This window comes from Protomyctophum parallelum (genome assembly GCF_964188405.1).
Source record: "Protomyctophum parallelum genome assembly, chromosome: 6".
NCBI classification, from domain to species: domain Eukaryota; kingdom Metazoa; phylum Chordata; class Actinopteri; order Myctophiformes; family Myctophidae; genus Protomyctophum; species Protomyctophum parallelum.
Window position 1 is genome coordinate 35,699,884 of NC_139701.1, and position 14,784 is coordinate 35,714,667.

General features: G+C 43.0%; 1 protein-coding gene across 1 annotated transcript in view; it reads left to right on the forward strand.

Moving 5' to 3' along the window:
• The window catches only part of LOC310860729 (myosin IXB), an 82,017-nt gene extending 71,592 nt beyond the window's left edge, over positions 1–10,425 (forward strand). The window contains 13 exon segments of the mRNA XM_083767849.1: positions 129–299; positions 957–998; positions 1,104–1,215; positions 1,326–1,399; positions 1,797–1,989; positions 3,594–3,722; positions 4,168–4,273; positions 4,391–4,522; positions 5,164–5,287; positions 5,508–5,546; positions 6,498–6,619; positions 6,724–6,863; positions 7,547–10,425. Of these exon segments, the coding sequence (XP_083623975.1) occupies positions 129–299; positions 957–998; positions 1,104–1,215; positions 1,326–1,399; positions 1,797–1,989; positions 3,594–3,722; positions 4,168–4,273; positions 4,391–4,522; positions 5,164–5,287; positions 5,508–5,546; positions 6,498–6,619; positions 6,724–6,863; positions 7,547–8,100 (1,938 nt within the window). The 3' untranslated portion in view covers positions 8,101–10,425.
• Positions 10,426–14,784: the final 4,359 nt, after the last annotated feature.

Consider the following 14,784-nt stretch of genomic DNA (forward strand, 5'->3'; position numbering starts at 1 on the left):
CGCGCGCGCGCGCACACACACACACACACACACACACACACACACACACACACACACACACACAGTTTCTCAGTCACACTTTCTAACCTCCACTCCCTTTTGTCGTCCTCTCCCTTAACTTGTACCAGAAACCCACCACTGGCTACAAAGGCTTGATGAAAGGCTACCAGAACGAGGTGATCCATCTGGCGGGGGACCATCAGAAAGGAGAGGTCCAGTTGGTGGTCAACCTGTTCCAGTCGGTGCTCGACGGATTCATCCGGGGAGAGATCAAGAAGGAAGCGGCTGAACCTGCCAAGGTCAAAAAAGAATGCAGTGATTATATATAAATTAATGAGGGTTAATATATACATTGAATAAGCAAACTATTTGTGGTTTCTATTTTTGTGATTAGCAGTATGGTTTCACCTGCACATAACACAAGCTTGCAGTGATGGGTACAAAGATACAGCAGAACTTTGCATCTTGAACATCTTTGCTTCATATTTAAATGCATGTGCATTCTTCATTTGTGGTACAGGACAACATGGCATTGCACAGAGAATGAAACGTCTCTTCTCTATCTTTGTAACGTTAGTATCCACACTTTTCCTGGGCTGTGTGTGCTCCAGTTCCTGTCAATTTGATCCAATAAAAGCCAATGAAACTGGTCAGATGACCAATGATATCCAATGAAATCAACAGGAACTGGAGCACACACAGACCAGGAAAAGTGTGGATAGAGTTGTGGTCCTGTTTCTTGTTTGTACTTTGTTTTGTTTTTGTTTGTATTTTACTGCCCAATACGTCTGTAGGGAGATATACTGTACTTTCCGGTATTTGTCATAACAAATGGCCAAAGCCCATAATTAACGGTCTATGTGACCTGGAATCTCTTAACCTTAAACCAAATATTTTATAAATACAATTTCGACTTGATTTTTAACTTGTTTTTACTGTTTGTATCTGTCTTCCAGCCTGCTAAAACCAGGAAGAATAGGAGAAAAAAGGACAAGAGTGTAAGTATGCATGGGGTGACCAGCCATATTCGTCTGCTGTGGTATGTCACTCTTGCAATGCCTGTTTCTCTATGAGAGTTTATTTCATAATTGATTGTGTGATAGATGGAGAGTCCAATGGACCATGAGTTCAGCAACTACCAGGTGAGCATCATGCAATCATGTGACCAGTGCACCTCCTACATCTGGGCTATGGAAAAGGCCTACATGTGCAGTGGTACGTTTGAACACCAAAACGAATTACTTTGCTTGCTTGTTTTGCCTCTGTATATCCAACTACTGAAGAGTCATACATTTTATTTAAAACATTTTATGTTGTTTTTCTAGATTGCAAGATGGTATGCCATAAGAAGTGCATCAGCAAAATAGTCACAGACTGCAACACGTTCTGTGCCAAAAAGGTAAGCTGTCCACTCTGGTTACATTTGCACAACTCTCAGAGTTAATGCTGCAATCTGTTAGTCAGATGTCCTTCCCAGATATCCCACATTGAGCAATGACAGAACACCCGCTTATATTGCCCTTTGAAATTCAGGTAGTATTACTGGTCAACCAGTAGGTGCCCTAGCTGACACCGAGGTCTAAATTATTCAACGGCAGAGTAGGGGGACCACCTCCAACCACTGTAAATGTGCTGGTCATATTGTATTAACATACTCAGTCTACCTTGCTTCAAATACAGATTTAGTCATTAAAATAAGTTGGGGGTTGCAGCTTTAAATAAATTGTGATTTTACTGTTGAATCTGGATGAATGTTATTGAATTGATCACTGTTGTGATGCTATGTCCATTCACAGAGTGATGAGGACTCTGGCGCTCAACACTTTGGGGTGCGTGTGTGCCGCCTGATCAGCGATAAGAACCCTGTGCCCATGGTGCTGGAGATGTTACTGGAGCATGTGGAGATGAACGGCCTTTACACCGAGGGCATCTACCGCAAGTCTGGCTCTGCCAACCGCATGAAGGAGCTGCACCAGCTTCTGGAGAACGGTCAGTCCTCCTAGTTGTATTCACCGATAACATACTGACTGACTCTGTGTGTATTACACTTAGAGTGAATAATCCATTAGTTGAGTGAAAGTTTTAGTGAATCATGTAATCACTGCTTCCTGTTGCAACGTTTTAGTCTTACGACCTTCATCGATGTACTGTATCACTAACACAATTTTGCCCTACCAAACTGTAGGGCAAAATGTGTACATGCACAAGTTATAACCATTATTAATTGGATAGTGGATACCTTCTCCCAGTACGCGTCTATCCGTATGGTAAAACTATGATGTAATATAATTTACTTTGAGCTACAGTGACATGCATATATCGTGAACGTCTACACATCAGCAAATACAATAGTGCGCCCCTCTGGGCAGATACTTCCCAGACTCAGAGAGACTCACAGAATCACGGGGGCGAAAACATAATCCCCACCCCTGGCCGCTCCAGCCTGGCAGGAATAATTACGTACCAACATTGGATACGTGGCTTCAGTTTGTGATTCGCTGTGGCAGTGTGGCAGTGTGTGCTAACCTATGATTGGTCTACTTTTGTATGCATGAATGATCATGGGATACTATATGGCATTTGTTTCATATTATGAAATGTAAAATTACAGTGCTGCTTAGTAAATATATTAACTCAAATTCAATCTGTCAGTTTGGGTTTCAATAACTTGGAATTTGCATTTACTGTAATGTTGTGTGTTCAGATGCTGTCTAATTTTCATGCAGACATTATGTCAATGTACTATTATCCTTGATTACATTGGGATGTCATAACATAAGGCTATCACCTCGATTCTCTGACTACCATTACCAACCCAACCGACAATCAAAGATCTCCACCTACGACCTACCGATACATCTGTTGACATCTAAAACTGTGTGGAAACAATTTGGAGTTGTTTTTTTTTTTTTTTCATATTGGTATGGTCAAAACTTTAGGGTGGGCCTGTCATATTGGTATGGTCAAAACTTTAGGGTGGGCCTGTCATATTGGTATGGTCAAAACTTTAGGGTGGGCCTGTCATATTGGTATGGTCAAAACTTTAGGGTGGGCCTGTCATATTGGTATGGTATCATGAATCATGATTGATTTAGAAAACGGTAGACGTAGGTGTGTTAGCACTGGGTCTCTCCACTGTTCTAGTCCCTACTTTGAATTTAGATAATGATAACGAGCTTTTTCTGTTTTCTACAGAGAAAGAAAGAAAGAATAGATTAAAGCAGATTAAATACAAATACAAAAACAAAATCAAAGTATACCGCTCAAAAGAATACATGTTGAATTTGAATCTTGAAAAGTAACATTTTTGGACAGAGTTATTTTCGTGTTTGTTTGTTTTTTCTTAAATATTTATGCATTTATTTTGCAACCCATTTTTCCACCCCGTGTCAATTATCTAATGTAATCCTGGGCGTTACACTTCCTCTGCCAACCTGGGGAGGGCAGTGGACTGACCTCATGCTTCCTTCTATGCATAAGCAGTCCACGCTGCTTCTTTTCACCTGACGGGGGGAGTTTCCCCGGCCGGATGTGGAAGGACCAGGTCCTTCTGTCTGTTTGTTAATGTTGTATTGATGTGGTGTTGTTTCCAGACCCTCATATGGTGTGTCTGGAGGACTACCCCATCCACACAGTGACAGGTCTGCTGAAACAGTGGCTGAGGGAGCTGCCTGACCCCCTCATGACCTTCACTCATTACAATGATTTCCTGCGTGCTGTGGGTAAGGATGCCAGTCCCCACTAGAGGGCATTGTTTAACAATTTAAATTGTAAGCTGGGCTCCTTCACAAGAACTGCACTTGTGATCTGTCTTTGTATGTGGTGTGGGCTCCTACTGCTGAATGAAAATGGTTTATTTCATTGACCAACCCAACATTTAAAGTGAACTTGGTTTTGACTATCTCCTAAATGATCCAGATACCCACTGTTGTAATGTACTGATGTACAGTGCACACTCATATCCACTGATATCCACTGATTATTGTCTGTAATTCATAGGTTATATATGTATATTCATGCACTGGTTCCATTGTGGCTAGCGTCTATTTATTTTATTTTCATTTTATTGTTATTCACACTTAATGTTATTACAACAACTGAATATAAAGATCTATCTGTTTATTGCCAGTAAGTGAGTCATTATTCCATAATTCCCTCCCTATGTAGAGCTTCCAGAGAAGCAGGAACAACTCCACGCCATCTACAAGATGCTGGAAGAGCTGCCTACTGCCAACTTCAACACACTGGAGAGACTGGTTTTCCATCTAGTCCGGTAGGTAGAGAACTCACTTAGCCTCAACAGAAATATTTGGGCAACAATGCTATAGCACTGTACCCACTCGGTCACATTTAACCTGAACTCCAGCTGTGTGTGACTGTTATCTTGCAGAGTGTCCAAAATGGAGGTTCACAACCGCATGTCTTCTAACTCACTGGCCATAGTGTTTGCCCCTTGTATCCTGCGATGTCCAGACAGCGCTGATCCTCTGATGAGCATGAAAGACGTCGCCAAGACCACCATGTAAGACTGCCCTGGCTGGGTACACTGTAGTTCAAGACCGCCATGTGATTGTGAGACTGCCCTGGCTGTGTACACTGTAGTTCAAGACCACCATGTGAGACTGCCCTGGCTGGGTACACTGTAGTTGTAGTTCAAGACCACCATGTGAGACTGCCCTGGCTGGGTACACTGTAGTTGTAGTTCAAGACCACCATGTGAGACTGCCCTGGCTGGGTACACTGTAGTTGTAGTTCAAGACCACCATGTGAGACTGCCCTGACTGGGCACAGACGTCCTAGGAATTACCGCATGTAGTGCCCAGGACGTCTGTGGACGTCTTGGTAAAAGACGTTCAAAATGTCAAAAGGTGGGTCTAAAAGTGGGCACACGTCGCCATTTTGAAAGAATGAAAGGGCACATAATGTGTTAACCTGAGGTTGCAGACATGGCCAAAGCTTTTTTGGCAGTTCTCAGCCAAAAGACTTTGAGAACCCCTGCAATAGAGAGCACAGTGCACTACAATACAGTATACAGACCACAGTACAGTACAGTACAGTAACTATAACAATATATATATAGTTGCACCGCTCACTTCACACAGGTGTGATTTTGTGATTATCGTGTATATCATGTTCCCTATCATTCCCTGTGTCTGTGTGTAGGTGTGTGGAGATGGTGATCAAAGAACAGACCAGACGCTACAATGAGAAGATGGAGGAGATTGAACAGCTGGAGTACGCCGAGACTTTGGCCGTCAACCAGCTGAAACTCAAGAGACAGAACACGGTGAGGGATACAGTCTGGACCCTGGTCCCAGTTCAGCCTCGGCTCACATGGATTTTAACATACTGCCATTTACATGTTTTTTTACATAACTTATTTCTTACGCCATACCCCTAATTATCTCTTGACCAGTCATCCTCAGATTGTTGTTGTAAAATCAACAGATTCTCATGTGCCTCCAGTCACATAGGTAACTTGGGCAATGTTCCTTGTCTCTCTTTAGCACTACTGGCATTTACCTCTCTCTTACAAAGGAGTGGTGGTATGTATCATTCATGCATCAAGTTCTCCCGGTAGTTCCAGTAGCTGCAGTAGTAGCAGTAGTAGTAGTGTGCCCTGCAGAATCGTTACGCATGGCATGTAGATGTGGGTGACTTGTGTGACCTCACTTCAATGATCTCCTCTATAATCCCTTAACTCTTTTCTTACTAACCTGGTAGTGCATTGCATGACTGTGTTAGCTTGGCCTCAGTTCCGTTTGTGATGTGAAGGTTCTCTCCTGTTATCCCTGGTGCATTTGCAAAATAAGTTTTTTATTTTATTTATTTTTTAAGGCCATTTCCTGTGAACAGCATGACTTTCAAAGTATTACGTCAATAACAATAAAGATGTGTGTATGTTTCATGATTTTCCAGTTAATTCATATATTTATGGAGAGACGAATGCCTTGAAAGTTATGGTATTTACAAAGGAGTGTTTCTCCATTGAAATTATGTTTTTTTATTTATTTATTTTTATTGTTGTGATGGGTCCTGTCTAACGTCAAAGCTCCACCTACTGTGTACAGTAGGGTTTCTTAAAACAGTGGAATTCTGTGCACTAGGTTTGTTTGAGGCACTGTATGCATTTCCACCCCTACCTAATAACTTTGGTTTGAAAGTTATTGCATCTCGCCGAAGGCCTGCAAGATGTGTTATGCTGCGGTTGCATGACTCGACATGTGTTGTGCTGCGGTTGCATGACTACACAGGCGTCATCCACCCTCCTGTCCTTTCCACTTCCATTCACTAACCAAGGTGGTTTAGATTTCACATGTGGGTCAAAATCATGTTTGATTTCTTTACGAGAAATGGACATAATATTAGTTACTGGCCCCTGTATGGTATGGCAAGTGTTCAGTATGTTCTATAAAGAAAACAAATAGCAATTTTTTGCCCCGTTTTGGTAGACCGGTTGTGTGAGGCGTGTGTGATGATGGCGTGTCTGATTGCAGGTGCATGAGAAGGCCAGTTCTGAGCTGAGCCCAGTCCCTGAGAACGAGCCACTGGACTCGGACACAGAGACTGAGACCGAGAAGAACCTCATGGCGCGCATTAAGTCCATCAAGCAGGAGAAGTACGTGTTTTTTAACTCTGTCGTCATTACATTAGAATGACGTCTTTCATGAGCTTGTTGTGCACATCTTTATCTGACGTGAGTGTCCTCCCCCTTCCCTCCAGAGAGGACCTGGCGTGCCGACTGCCAGAGCTGGAGCAGCCCGGTTCAGACCAGGAGAACTTGGACTCTGAAGCCTCGCTGAGCTCAGAGAGCCTCCTGGATGAACAGCAGCGCTGCCCTGCCCAAGGCTCAGAACCTGAAGGTCGGTATACAGTTATACAGTCTGGCCTCGGCTTCCTTCTACCTGTTTCTCTCAGTCACCTGTGGGTTTCTGATCAGTCCACGGGGCCCCTGGGTTTGGCCCTTACTGTCTTTTGTGGTGCAGGTCTGGAGCAGTGATGGTGATGGTGGTGGTGCCGTCTGCTCTGTAGAAAAGCAGGTTGGAGCAACTGTGTGTGTGTGTGTGTGTGTGTGTGTGTGTGTGTGTGTGTGTGTGTGCACGCTTGCATGCTTCTCTGTACATTGGTTAAGGCATGTACTGTATATGCATGTATTGCAAAGTAGCATGCTCAAACTTTGTCAATTTGAGCAAATTGAGCATTTTGGCTCACCAAAACCAAAGTTTTATGCATTGTGCACAAGTTTCAAATGCTGAAGCCAAATATTTTGCCTCCCTGTTACACAGTTACATTTTTTTGTTTTTGTTAAGGATAGAAGCTTAGTAGCTTGCCATGCTATCCTAAAAAAATGCACTTAACCCAGCACCCACTGTTGATGTGCATAGGTCATTCTTCACTACTGGTTAACATTGTGACATGATATTCCATGACACCATGAGACCATTTCAGGATGGCTGTGTTTGACCTTAAAATGTATCAGGGAAAGGATGTTACTCCTGACTCTTTATTCTCTCTCTCTCTTTCTCTCTCTCTCTCTCGGTCTCAGGGCGAGGTAGTCCCCTGAGGAGATCAAAGCCAGCCTGCTCTCCCAAACTATGTGCCCTGCCTCTGCGAGCTAAAGCCCCTGGTGGGCATTCCTTTGTGCCAAGCCTCAGCCACGCTAGCTCTTCCTCCTCTGTGTGCAGCTCGGCCTCCTCCACCTCAGCGTCCTCCTCCGCATCCTCCAGGCACCCGCTGCAGCGGCGAAACCCCATAATTCCTGGCACAGTGAAGCTCCCTCCCGGTGTCCATGGCCAGCCTGTAGTTCCAGGCCACGCCCAGGGTCTGACTCCTTCTGGAAATCATCGATCGTCATTTAAATTCCTCAGGAAGAGAGAGCAACCAAGCCATCGCAGAGACGGCACCCAGTCCCTGTATATTGACAACAACTCTGATCCATTGTTGTCTTTCTCCTCCTGCCCCTCCTCTGTTTCCTCCTCTTCCTCCTCCTTTACAATGGTTACATCCTCTCCTCAGCCCCAGCACACCAAAATACTAACCTCCTCCGCGAAAGGCCATAGACGTTTTTCTGACCCAGATATCCCATATATGGATGATTAGGTCTGATTGGGGCAAGAAGGCTCCACTTTATATAGAGAATGACAGGCATAGAAAGACACCCGTGCATACAACCCAGTAGGAAAAACACCAATAGTAGATATCATAGATGACAATAAAACTAGGTTTTAGGTTAACCAGGAGAGGATAGGAACTAGGAAATACATAGGAGGATCCTAACCCATAGAACTGAATTAAGTAATTGACCAACGTAACAAAAGATGGGTAATTTCTATGGCGGGGTAACAAGGCCGAACGGGAAGAGACAAATGGAGACTGTTACAGTTACGGTTGTCATGGGAGCTAAAAGAACTGCACATTTTGTTTAAACTCTCATTGACATATGACAATGAACGTAACAGGACAAGATGTTGCCATGCACTTTTTCTATCATTGTTAATATATTGAGGTTACTATTGAAATAACAAAATCACATTTTGGCTGTTTGGACAGCCTCATCTGATGGACCATTGTTTTTGTTTGTTTTTTCTGCTTTTTCTTTTCTTTTTTACACGTAATTCAAGGAAATATTGCAAGCTATGAATTTGCACCTTTCCATTCCATAGTTCTCCAAAAGAGCATGCCAAACGAGTGTGCTCTGTTAATTAGTGCCTTGATTTTGTATTGTAAAGCTGTCAGTGTACAAACTCAATGGGTCCTTTTTACCTGTATCTCAATGGAGCCACATGGTGGGGGTGGGGTTGGGGGGTTAGGAGAGTACCTTTTGTATGATACGTTTTGTGTTTATTGTGCTCAACCAACTCAAGATGTGTTTAAAGTTTAACCAAGGACTTGACCCACTCGCATGCACAAACACACATTGTGAATGTCGTTCTGGTGCCTTGGTCAGCAGCCTCATTCCTTCACCTTTGACCCATAGCACAACACAGTATACTGTAGGAAGGAACAATGCTGAACCGCTTTTCACTCGGCAAAGGGAAATGGGAGCAGCACGAGGCACTTTCCCTTGCTGAACGGAGAAACACCAACCCAGCTACGATACCAGGGCTGTGCCATGATGTCTTTGAAGCTCAAAGGTTTTTGACTGTTCTCTTAAATACAAACACGGCTTCTCTTAAGGTTGTTTTATACTCGACGGGCAAAAACAACTAATTCTAAAATGGGAAATCTGTCAACAGACACTTGTCTTATGAGTATGAAGCAGCATTTAGCTGTACCGTACCTGCCAGTCAATGGCATGCGCTAATATGTCAGACTTGTTGGAACATGGCTTAGGCCCACTGTATGATAATGTAATACTAATGTTACTCTGACTGCTGATTGGATGCTGTTTGTTGTCTGTCTGTATGATAAGGAAGGTGATGTGTTGATGTGAACAGGGAGTGAATGATGTGAGCTGTAATGCTTACTATTAACAGGACAATACAGAACATGGTGCGTTTAACACTTGCCCTCTTTGTTTTGATTGGCCCACCACCTTTGCTGTGGTGATGTCATTTAAAAAAAGACAGTTTGCACAGAATGTTTATCACTGCTGAACTACAGTAACATCTGCATTTAATGTTCTGTATCTACAGTACACCGTAGCGTATGTTTTTATTTCAATTTGTCCTGACAAAGTGGCAAAGTGCATCACTTGCAGACAGATAAACCCATGGATTAAGTGCACTGCATTATCAACTAACAAAGAGTTGTAGGGTTTGTGGAGACAGACGACAACATTGACATTAACAGTCGGAGACATCTCCTGGAGGAGAGCATTGTCAAAACGTCATATCATATAAATGCATAGTTGATGATTGACATCACAGGTTGTGAAGTCTGACATCCACATGGGAAGCACACGGTCATTACCCTGTCTGGTTGTATTCAATCTTTCACAAAGTGTAATTATGCTGTCGTAAATGCTAATCTTAGCCGGGGGTGAGAACTGCATGTCTACATTTTTTTATCCTTAACATGAAATTTGACAGCAGCAGTGGTATGGTTGGCAGGTATTTATTTTCTCACTTTGTTAAAGCTCATATTTGACTTGATGGTACAGTAGTAGTCGTTGAGTAATTGTAAGATATTGGTATGGTATTTGGACTGACGGATAACTTATACTGATATCGTGATGAAATCCGGAGACATCTGCCTGCAGGCAGTCAAATGCTAGGCCATAGGAATGGTCTCTTCTCTGGTCTGCAAATTGGGCTGCAGGTTGCTGGTGGAAGATGCCTGGTTCCACATGAAGGATTCACTCCTCATGGCAAAGACATGCTAGCAGATATGATTACCAAAAATCATAACATCACTTGTACCCTATTAAGCAATCTCCCTTGATTATCAACCTGTTGAAGACATTAAATAAATGGCTTGCCTATCTGTACTTACTTAAAGATAACCTGAAATGAAAAATATGTAAAAGAAAAATCTGCCTTTAAGATCAGACAACTTCTGCAGTCATATTGGGTTGAGTTAACAATGTCAAACAAAACATTTTTTTTTTAAATAATTATTGGGAATTGTTTATAGGCCTATCAAAAGTCTAACCTTGATCGTTTTGTCAAACAAAAGCATCATGCTTAGTTGCTTACATCAGCAGGTACAGCAGAAATCCACCTGTCCATCATCCTAAAACATGGCTGTGATTCATTATGCTGTACACCAGATGGCGCTGCTGTATCTTGAATGTAAATGCCACTAAGAGTCCATTTTGTCGTCGTCAAAAAAAGGAAAAATGCCGCCCTCTTTTCATATTTTCCTTCGTCAACAGGTGAACTGAATTCAGAATACCAACCAGAATACAAATTTATAACAACATTCATACAATGTTTTATATAGCACTTTTCTGGTTGCTGGTTGATGAAGTTGTACGTATTTTCGGGTTGTTAAAAAAATGTTATTCAGAGTTCAATAACAATATTGAAAAAATCAATTATGTAAAAATACATTAAAAAAATAGGTCCCAACTAAAAGGCTGGTATCATATGGTAATTTAATAACTTCATGTTTTGTCCATAAATTAATAATGAATTATTGAACTTGGGAACAGCATAGTCAGAACATGCCATGTTATCTTGTGACTCGTGGTTTTTAACAAATAAGCGCTCCGTTGAACTGATCAAGAAATAGCTGTAGAAATATAGTTTCATGGTAGCCTATATAGTCACACCATGAAACTATATACTCTGTGGAATCTGACAAATGCAGAATAGGCTGTCAATATAGTATCAATTACAAAGGCTACACATGATGGTTGCACCTATGCTCCAAGTGTTGCATGTGAAACTATAGGCGCGTTCGGAAATGCGCCCTGAACGCACTGGTGTGCTCTCTTGTCGTTCGTTTATTCAGTGCACTCAGTGCGTTCTCGTTCGAAAATCCAGTGCGCTACGCACCGGGTGTGCCGAGTGCACGCACTGAGCAACCCTACCCTCAGGGTAGGGTCATAGTCATGTGAGGGGAGAGAGAGAGAGAGAGAGGTGTGAATGGAATCATCGCGGTGCGCATATATGGCACATCTCTCTCATGTTTAGGTAATAAGCAGAGGTCCTCACAAGTAGGCTATAGGACGGTAAAACACTGCAGTTCTCAGCGCAATTCGAAGTGGTATATATTCCTGAAGTTTATGTTTTCATTGGGTGTACAAGTCATGTTTTTAATATGCCTTTATCAAATGATATAGAGAGGGGTATAGACAGTGCCCAAGCCCTGTTAGCCATGCAGCCTATATGATCTGTGGTGCGCTTGCTATAGGCCTACAGCCCTACACTCTCAATTAGGGATTTTCCCAGAGGTTAACTTCTTCACTGATAGTCTGATACAACCTTTATTTAAATAGTTACTTGCGCAAGCAGAGCGCGCAAGTAATGTTTTCGCCCGGTCTCCTCCGTCGTGACAGCTGTTCCGCCATTCGATGTTTATGCAGAAAAACATCAAATCTGTGCCTGTTTTGCTGGGACCAAATGACCACAAATGACCATACGACTCTTACGTCATCATTTAGAGCTAGTCATACGTATACTATATACATAATCAGTAAAAATAAAATAGCAAATTGTGCCTGATCTGCTGGGACCAGAGTGTATATGTATGACTAGCTCTTAATGATGACGTAAGAAATATGGTCATTTGTGGTCATTTGGTCCCAGCAAACCAGGCACAGATTTGCTGTTTTCTTGCATAAACATCAAATGGCGGAACAGCTGTCACGGTTTTTGGCGCAAAGTAACCACAGTATACCGCTAATCAACTTACAACTACACACTTTATACAGTATAGAGTATAGAGTATATATGTATATGCCTATATACTATATATAGTATATGCCTATATAGTATATGCCTGCTTTGCTGGGACCAAACGACCACAAATGACCATATCTCTTACGTCATCATTTAGAGCTAGTCATACGTATACTATATACATAATCAGTAAAAATAAAATAGCAAGTTGTGCCTGATCTGCTGGGACCAGAGTACGTGGTGTGTATATGTATGACTAGCTCTTCACCCAAACTTATATAGATAGAAACTAGGGGCACGGTGGCACAGTTGGTTGTGCTGTCGCCTCACAGCTAGAAGGTCCTGGGTTCGATTCCCGCTCGGGGCGCTGTGGGTGCTGGTGGCGTGTTTCCTCCTCCGCGTCATCAGTGCCCATACCCGAGGCGGGGTTGGCGAAAGGGCCTTTCTGTGTGGAGGTTGCATGGTCTCCCCGTGTCCCCTAGGGTAGGTACCCTCACAAAAACATGCAGAAATCCTGGTCTCTAAACTGCCTCCCCCTGGCCAGCCGGGACGCCTGATGGAGGGGAAAGGAACTGGTTGGAATAACGTGCTCCTTCCACGCGCTATGTCCAACCAGGAAAACTCCCCCCTGTCAGGTGTAAAGGAGCAACTTGGACACTCAAGCATGAAGGAAGCATGAGTTAAGTCCGTTGCTCTCCCTAGGTTGGCGGAGGGTGTGTAGAGCCCAGGATCACATCACAGGATGATTGACACAGGGGTGAAAAATGGGTTACAAAATCGTGGGACAAAAAATATTAATTTAGATAGAAACTTGAATCATACTTAATAATACTAGGTGTTTATATGCATAAAGTAGGTAGGTAGCAAATAGTTACATCTAAAAATTATACATTTCAAACGTTCCTTCACAGAGATACTGAGATTTGACAGTTTACAGCGGTCGAAAGGACTTGCGCGCTCGGCTTGCGCACTAGTTGGCCATTTATGGCCTACTAGTGTGCAACAAGCAAGTATGCACTCGACAGAGTGCAGTTCTAGTTTAATTTGTGTGAAGCTTGAACAATAGGTTAATTGCGGGCGGCTACAGATGAACTGTGGATATTAACCACAGTTTATATATTAACCTACCAATAAGGACCCAGGGTCCCAGGGAGTCAGGGACCCAGGCCAAATGCCATTGCGCAGTAGCCTACACAACAAGTCTATGCGTGGCATGTGAAACTATATCGTGCTGTATTTTGCTTTCCATTTCATGGTCATGTGAGCATTGTGAGGGGAGAGAGAGAGAGAGAGGTGTGAATGGAATCATCGTGCGTGCGCATATATGGCACATCTCTCTCACGTTTAGGTAATTGTCACGGACGGCTTGGCAAGCCGTGGATCTACAAGCTCCAAGTGTTGCGTCCACATGCAGCGCGTTGTGAGCTTGCAGATCGTCGGTGCCCCACTCACATGACATGAATCCAAGCAGAGGTCTGTGGAACCCAGGGCATGAAGTGAGATGAAAACTGAGTGGAACAGGGTGACACCTGAAAAGTACAGGGCAAGACACATGGAACACAACAACTTCATTCACCGAATAACAGATCTACAAATGAGTCCCGAAATACCTATCACCATTCACCTTTGCAGCCAAGTGTCCCTTTCTCGGACTGCAACTGTACTTAGCCTACTGTATAAGACCCTTATTGCAATCCCAAACATGGAATATACTATACAAACTTATTTCAAAGGGGGCCATATTAGACCAACTACAAGAGGGTGGCCATTTTTCAACATGTTTTTCGTATTGAAATCATGAAATGTATCGTAATTGACCAATTTGAATGATATTTGGTGTCATTCTTTTGGGGTGTCACATAGACATAGACAACACATCGGGAACATGCATTGGAAATGCATTCCCTCCCCACCCAGTTATACACCCAGTTGTTTTATTTATGCACAAATTGTATATTTCGAGATTTCTGTATCTGCTGTCTGGCACACCCAGGTCATAGTTGAACCTATAAATAACATAAATGCAATAATTAAATGACACAACAGTGTCGCTGACAACACAACTGACAACAAGTCTGCCATACAGTAATGAGAGTGTGTGAGTGTGTGTGTGTGTGTGTGTGTGTGTGTGTGTGTGTGTGTGTGTGTGTGTGTGTGTGTGTGTGTGTGTGTGAGAGTGTGTGTGTGTGTGTGTGTGTGTGTGTGTGTGTGTGTGTGTGTGTGTGTGTGTGTGTGTGTGTGTGTGTGTGTGTGTGTGTGTGTGTGTGTGTGTGTGTGTGTGTGTGTGTGTGTGCGCATATCTCGACTTCAAAAACTCTGTGTTTCCAGAACCGTTAATACTGATGACTCCAGGGATCTACATAGTGCAGGGGGGCCCAAACTTATTTCAAAGGGGGCCATATTAGATAATATTAAAACACCATAGTCTAGTAGCCAGCCCATAGAGCCCCATTGTGAACCCGGACATGTTGAGTACACCAAGGTTTTATGTTAGAAA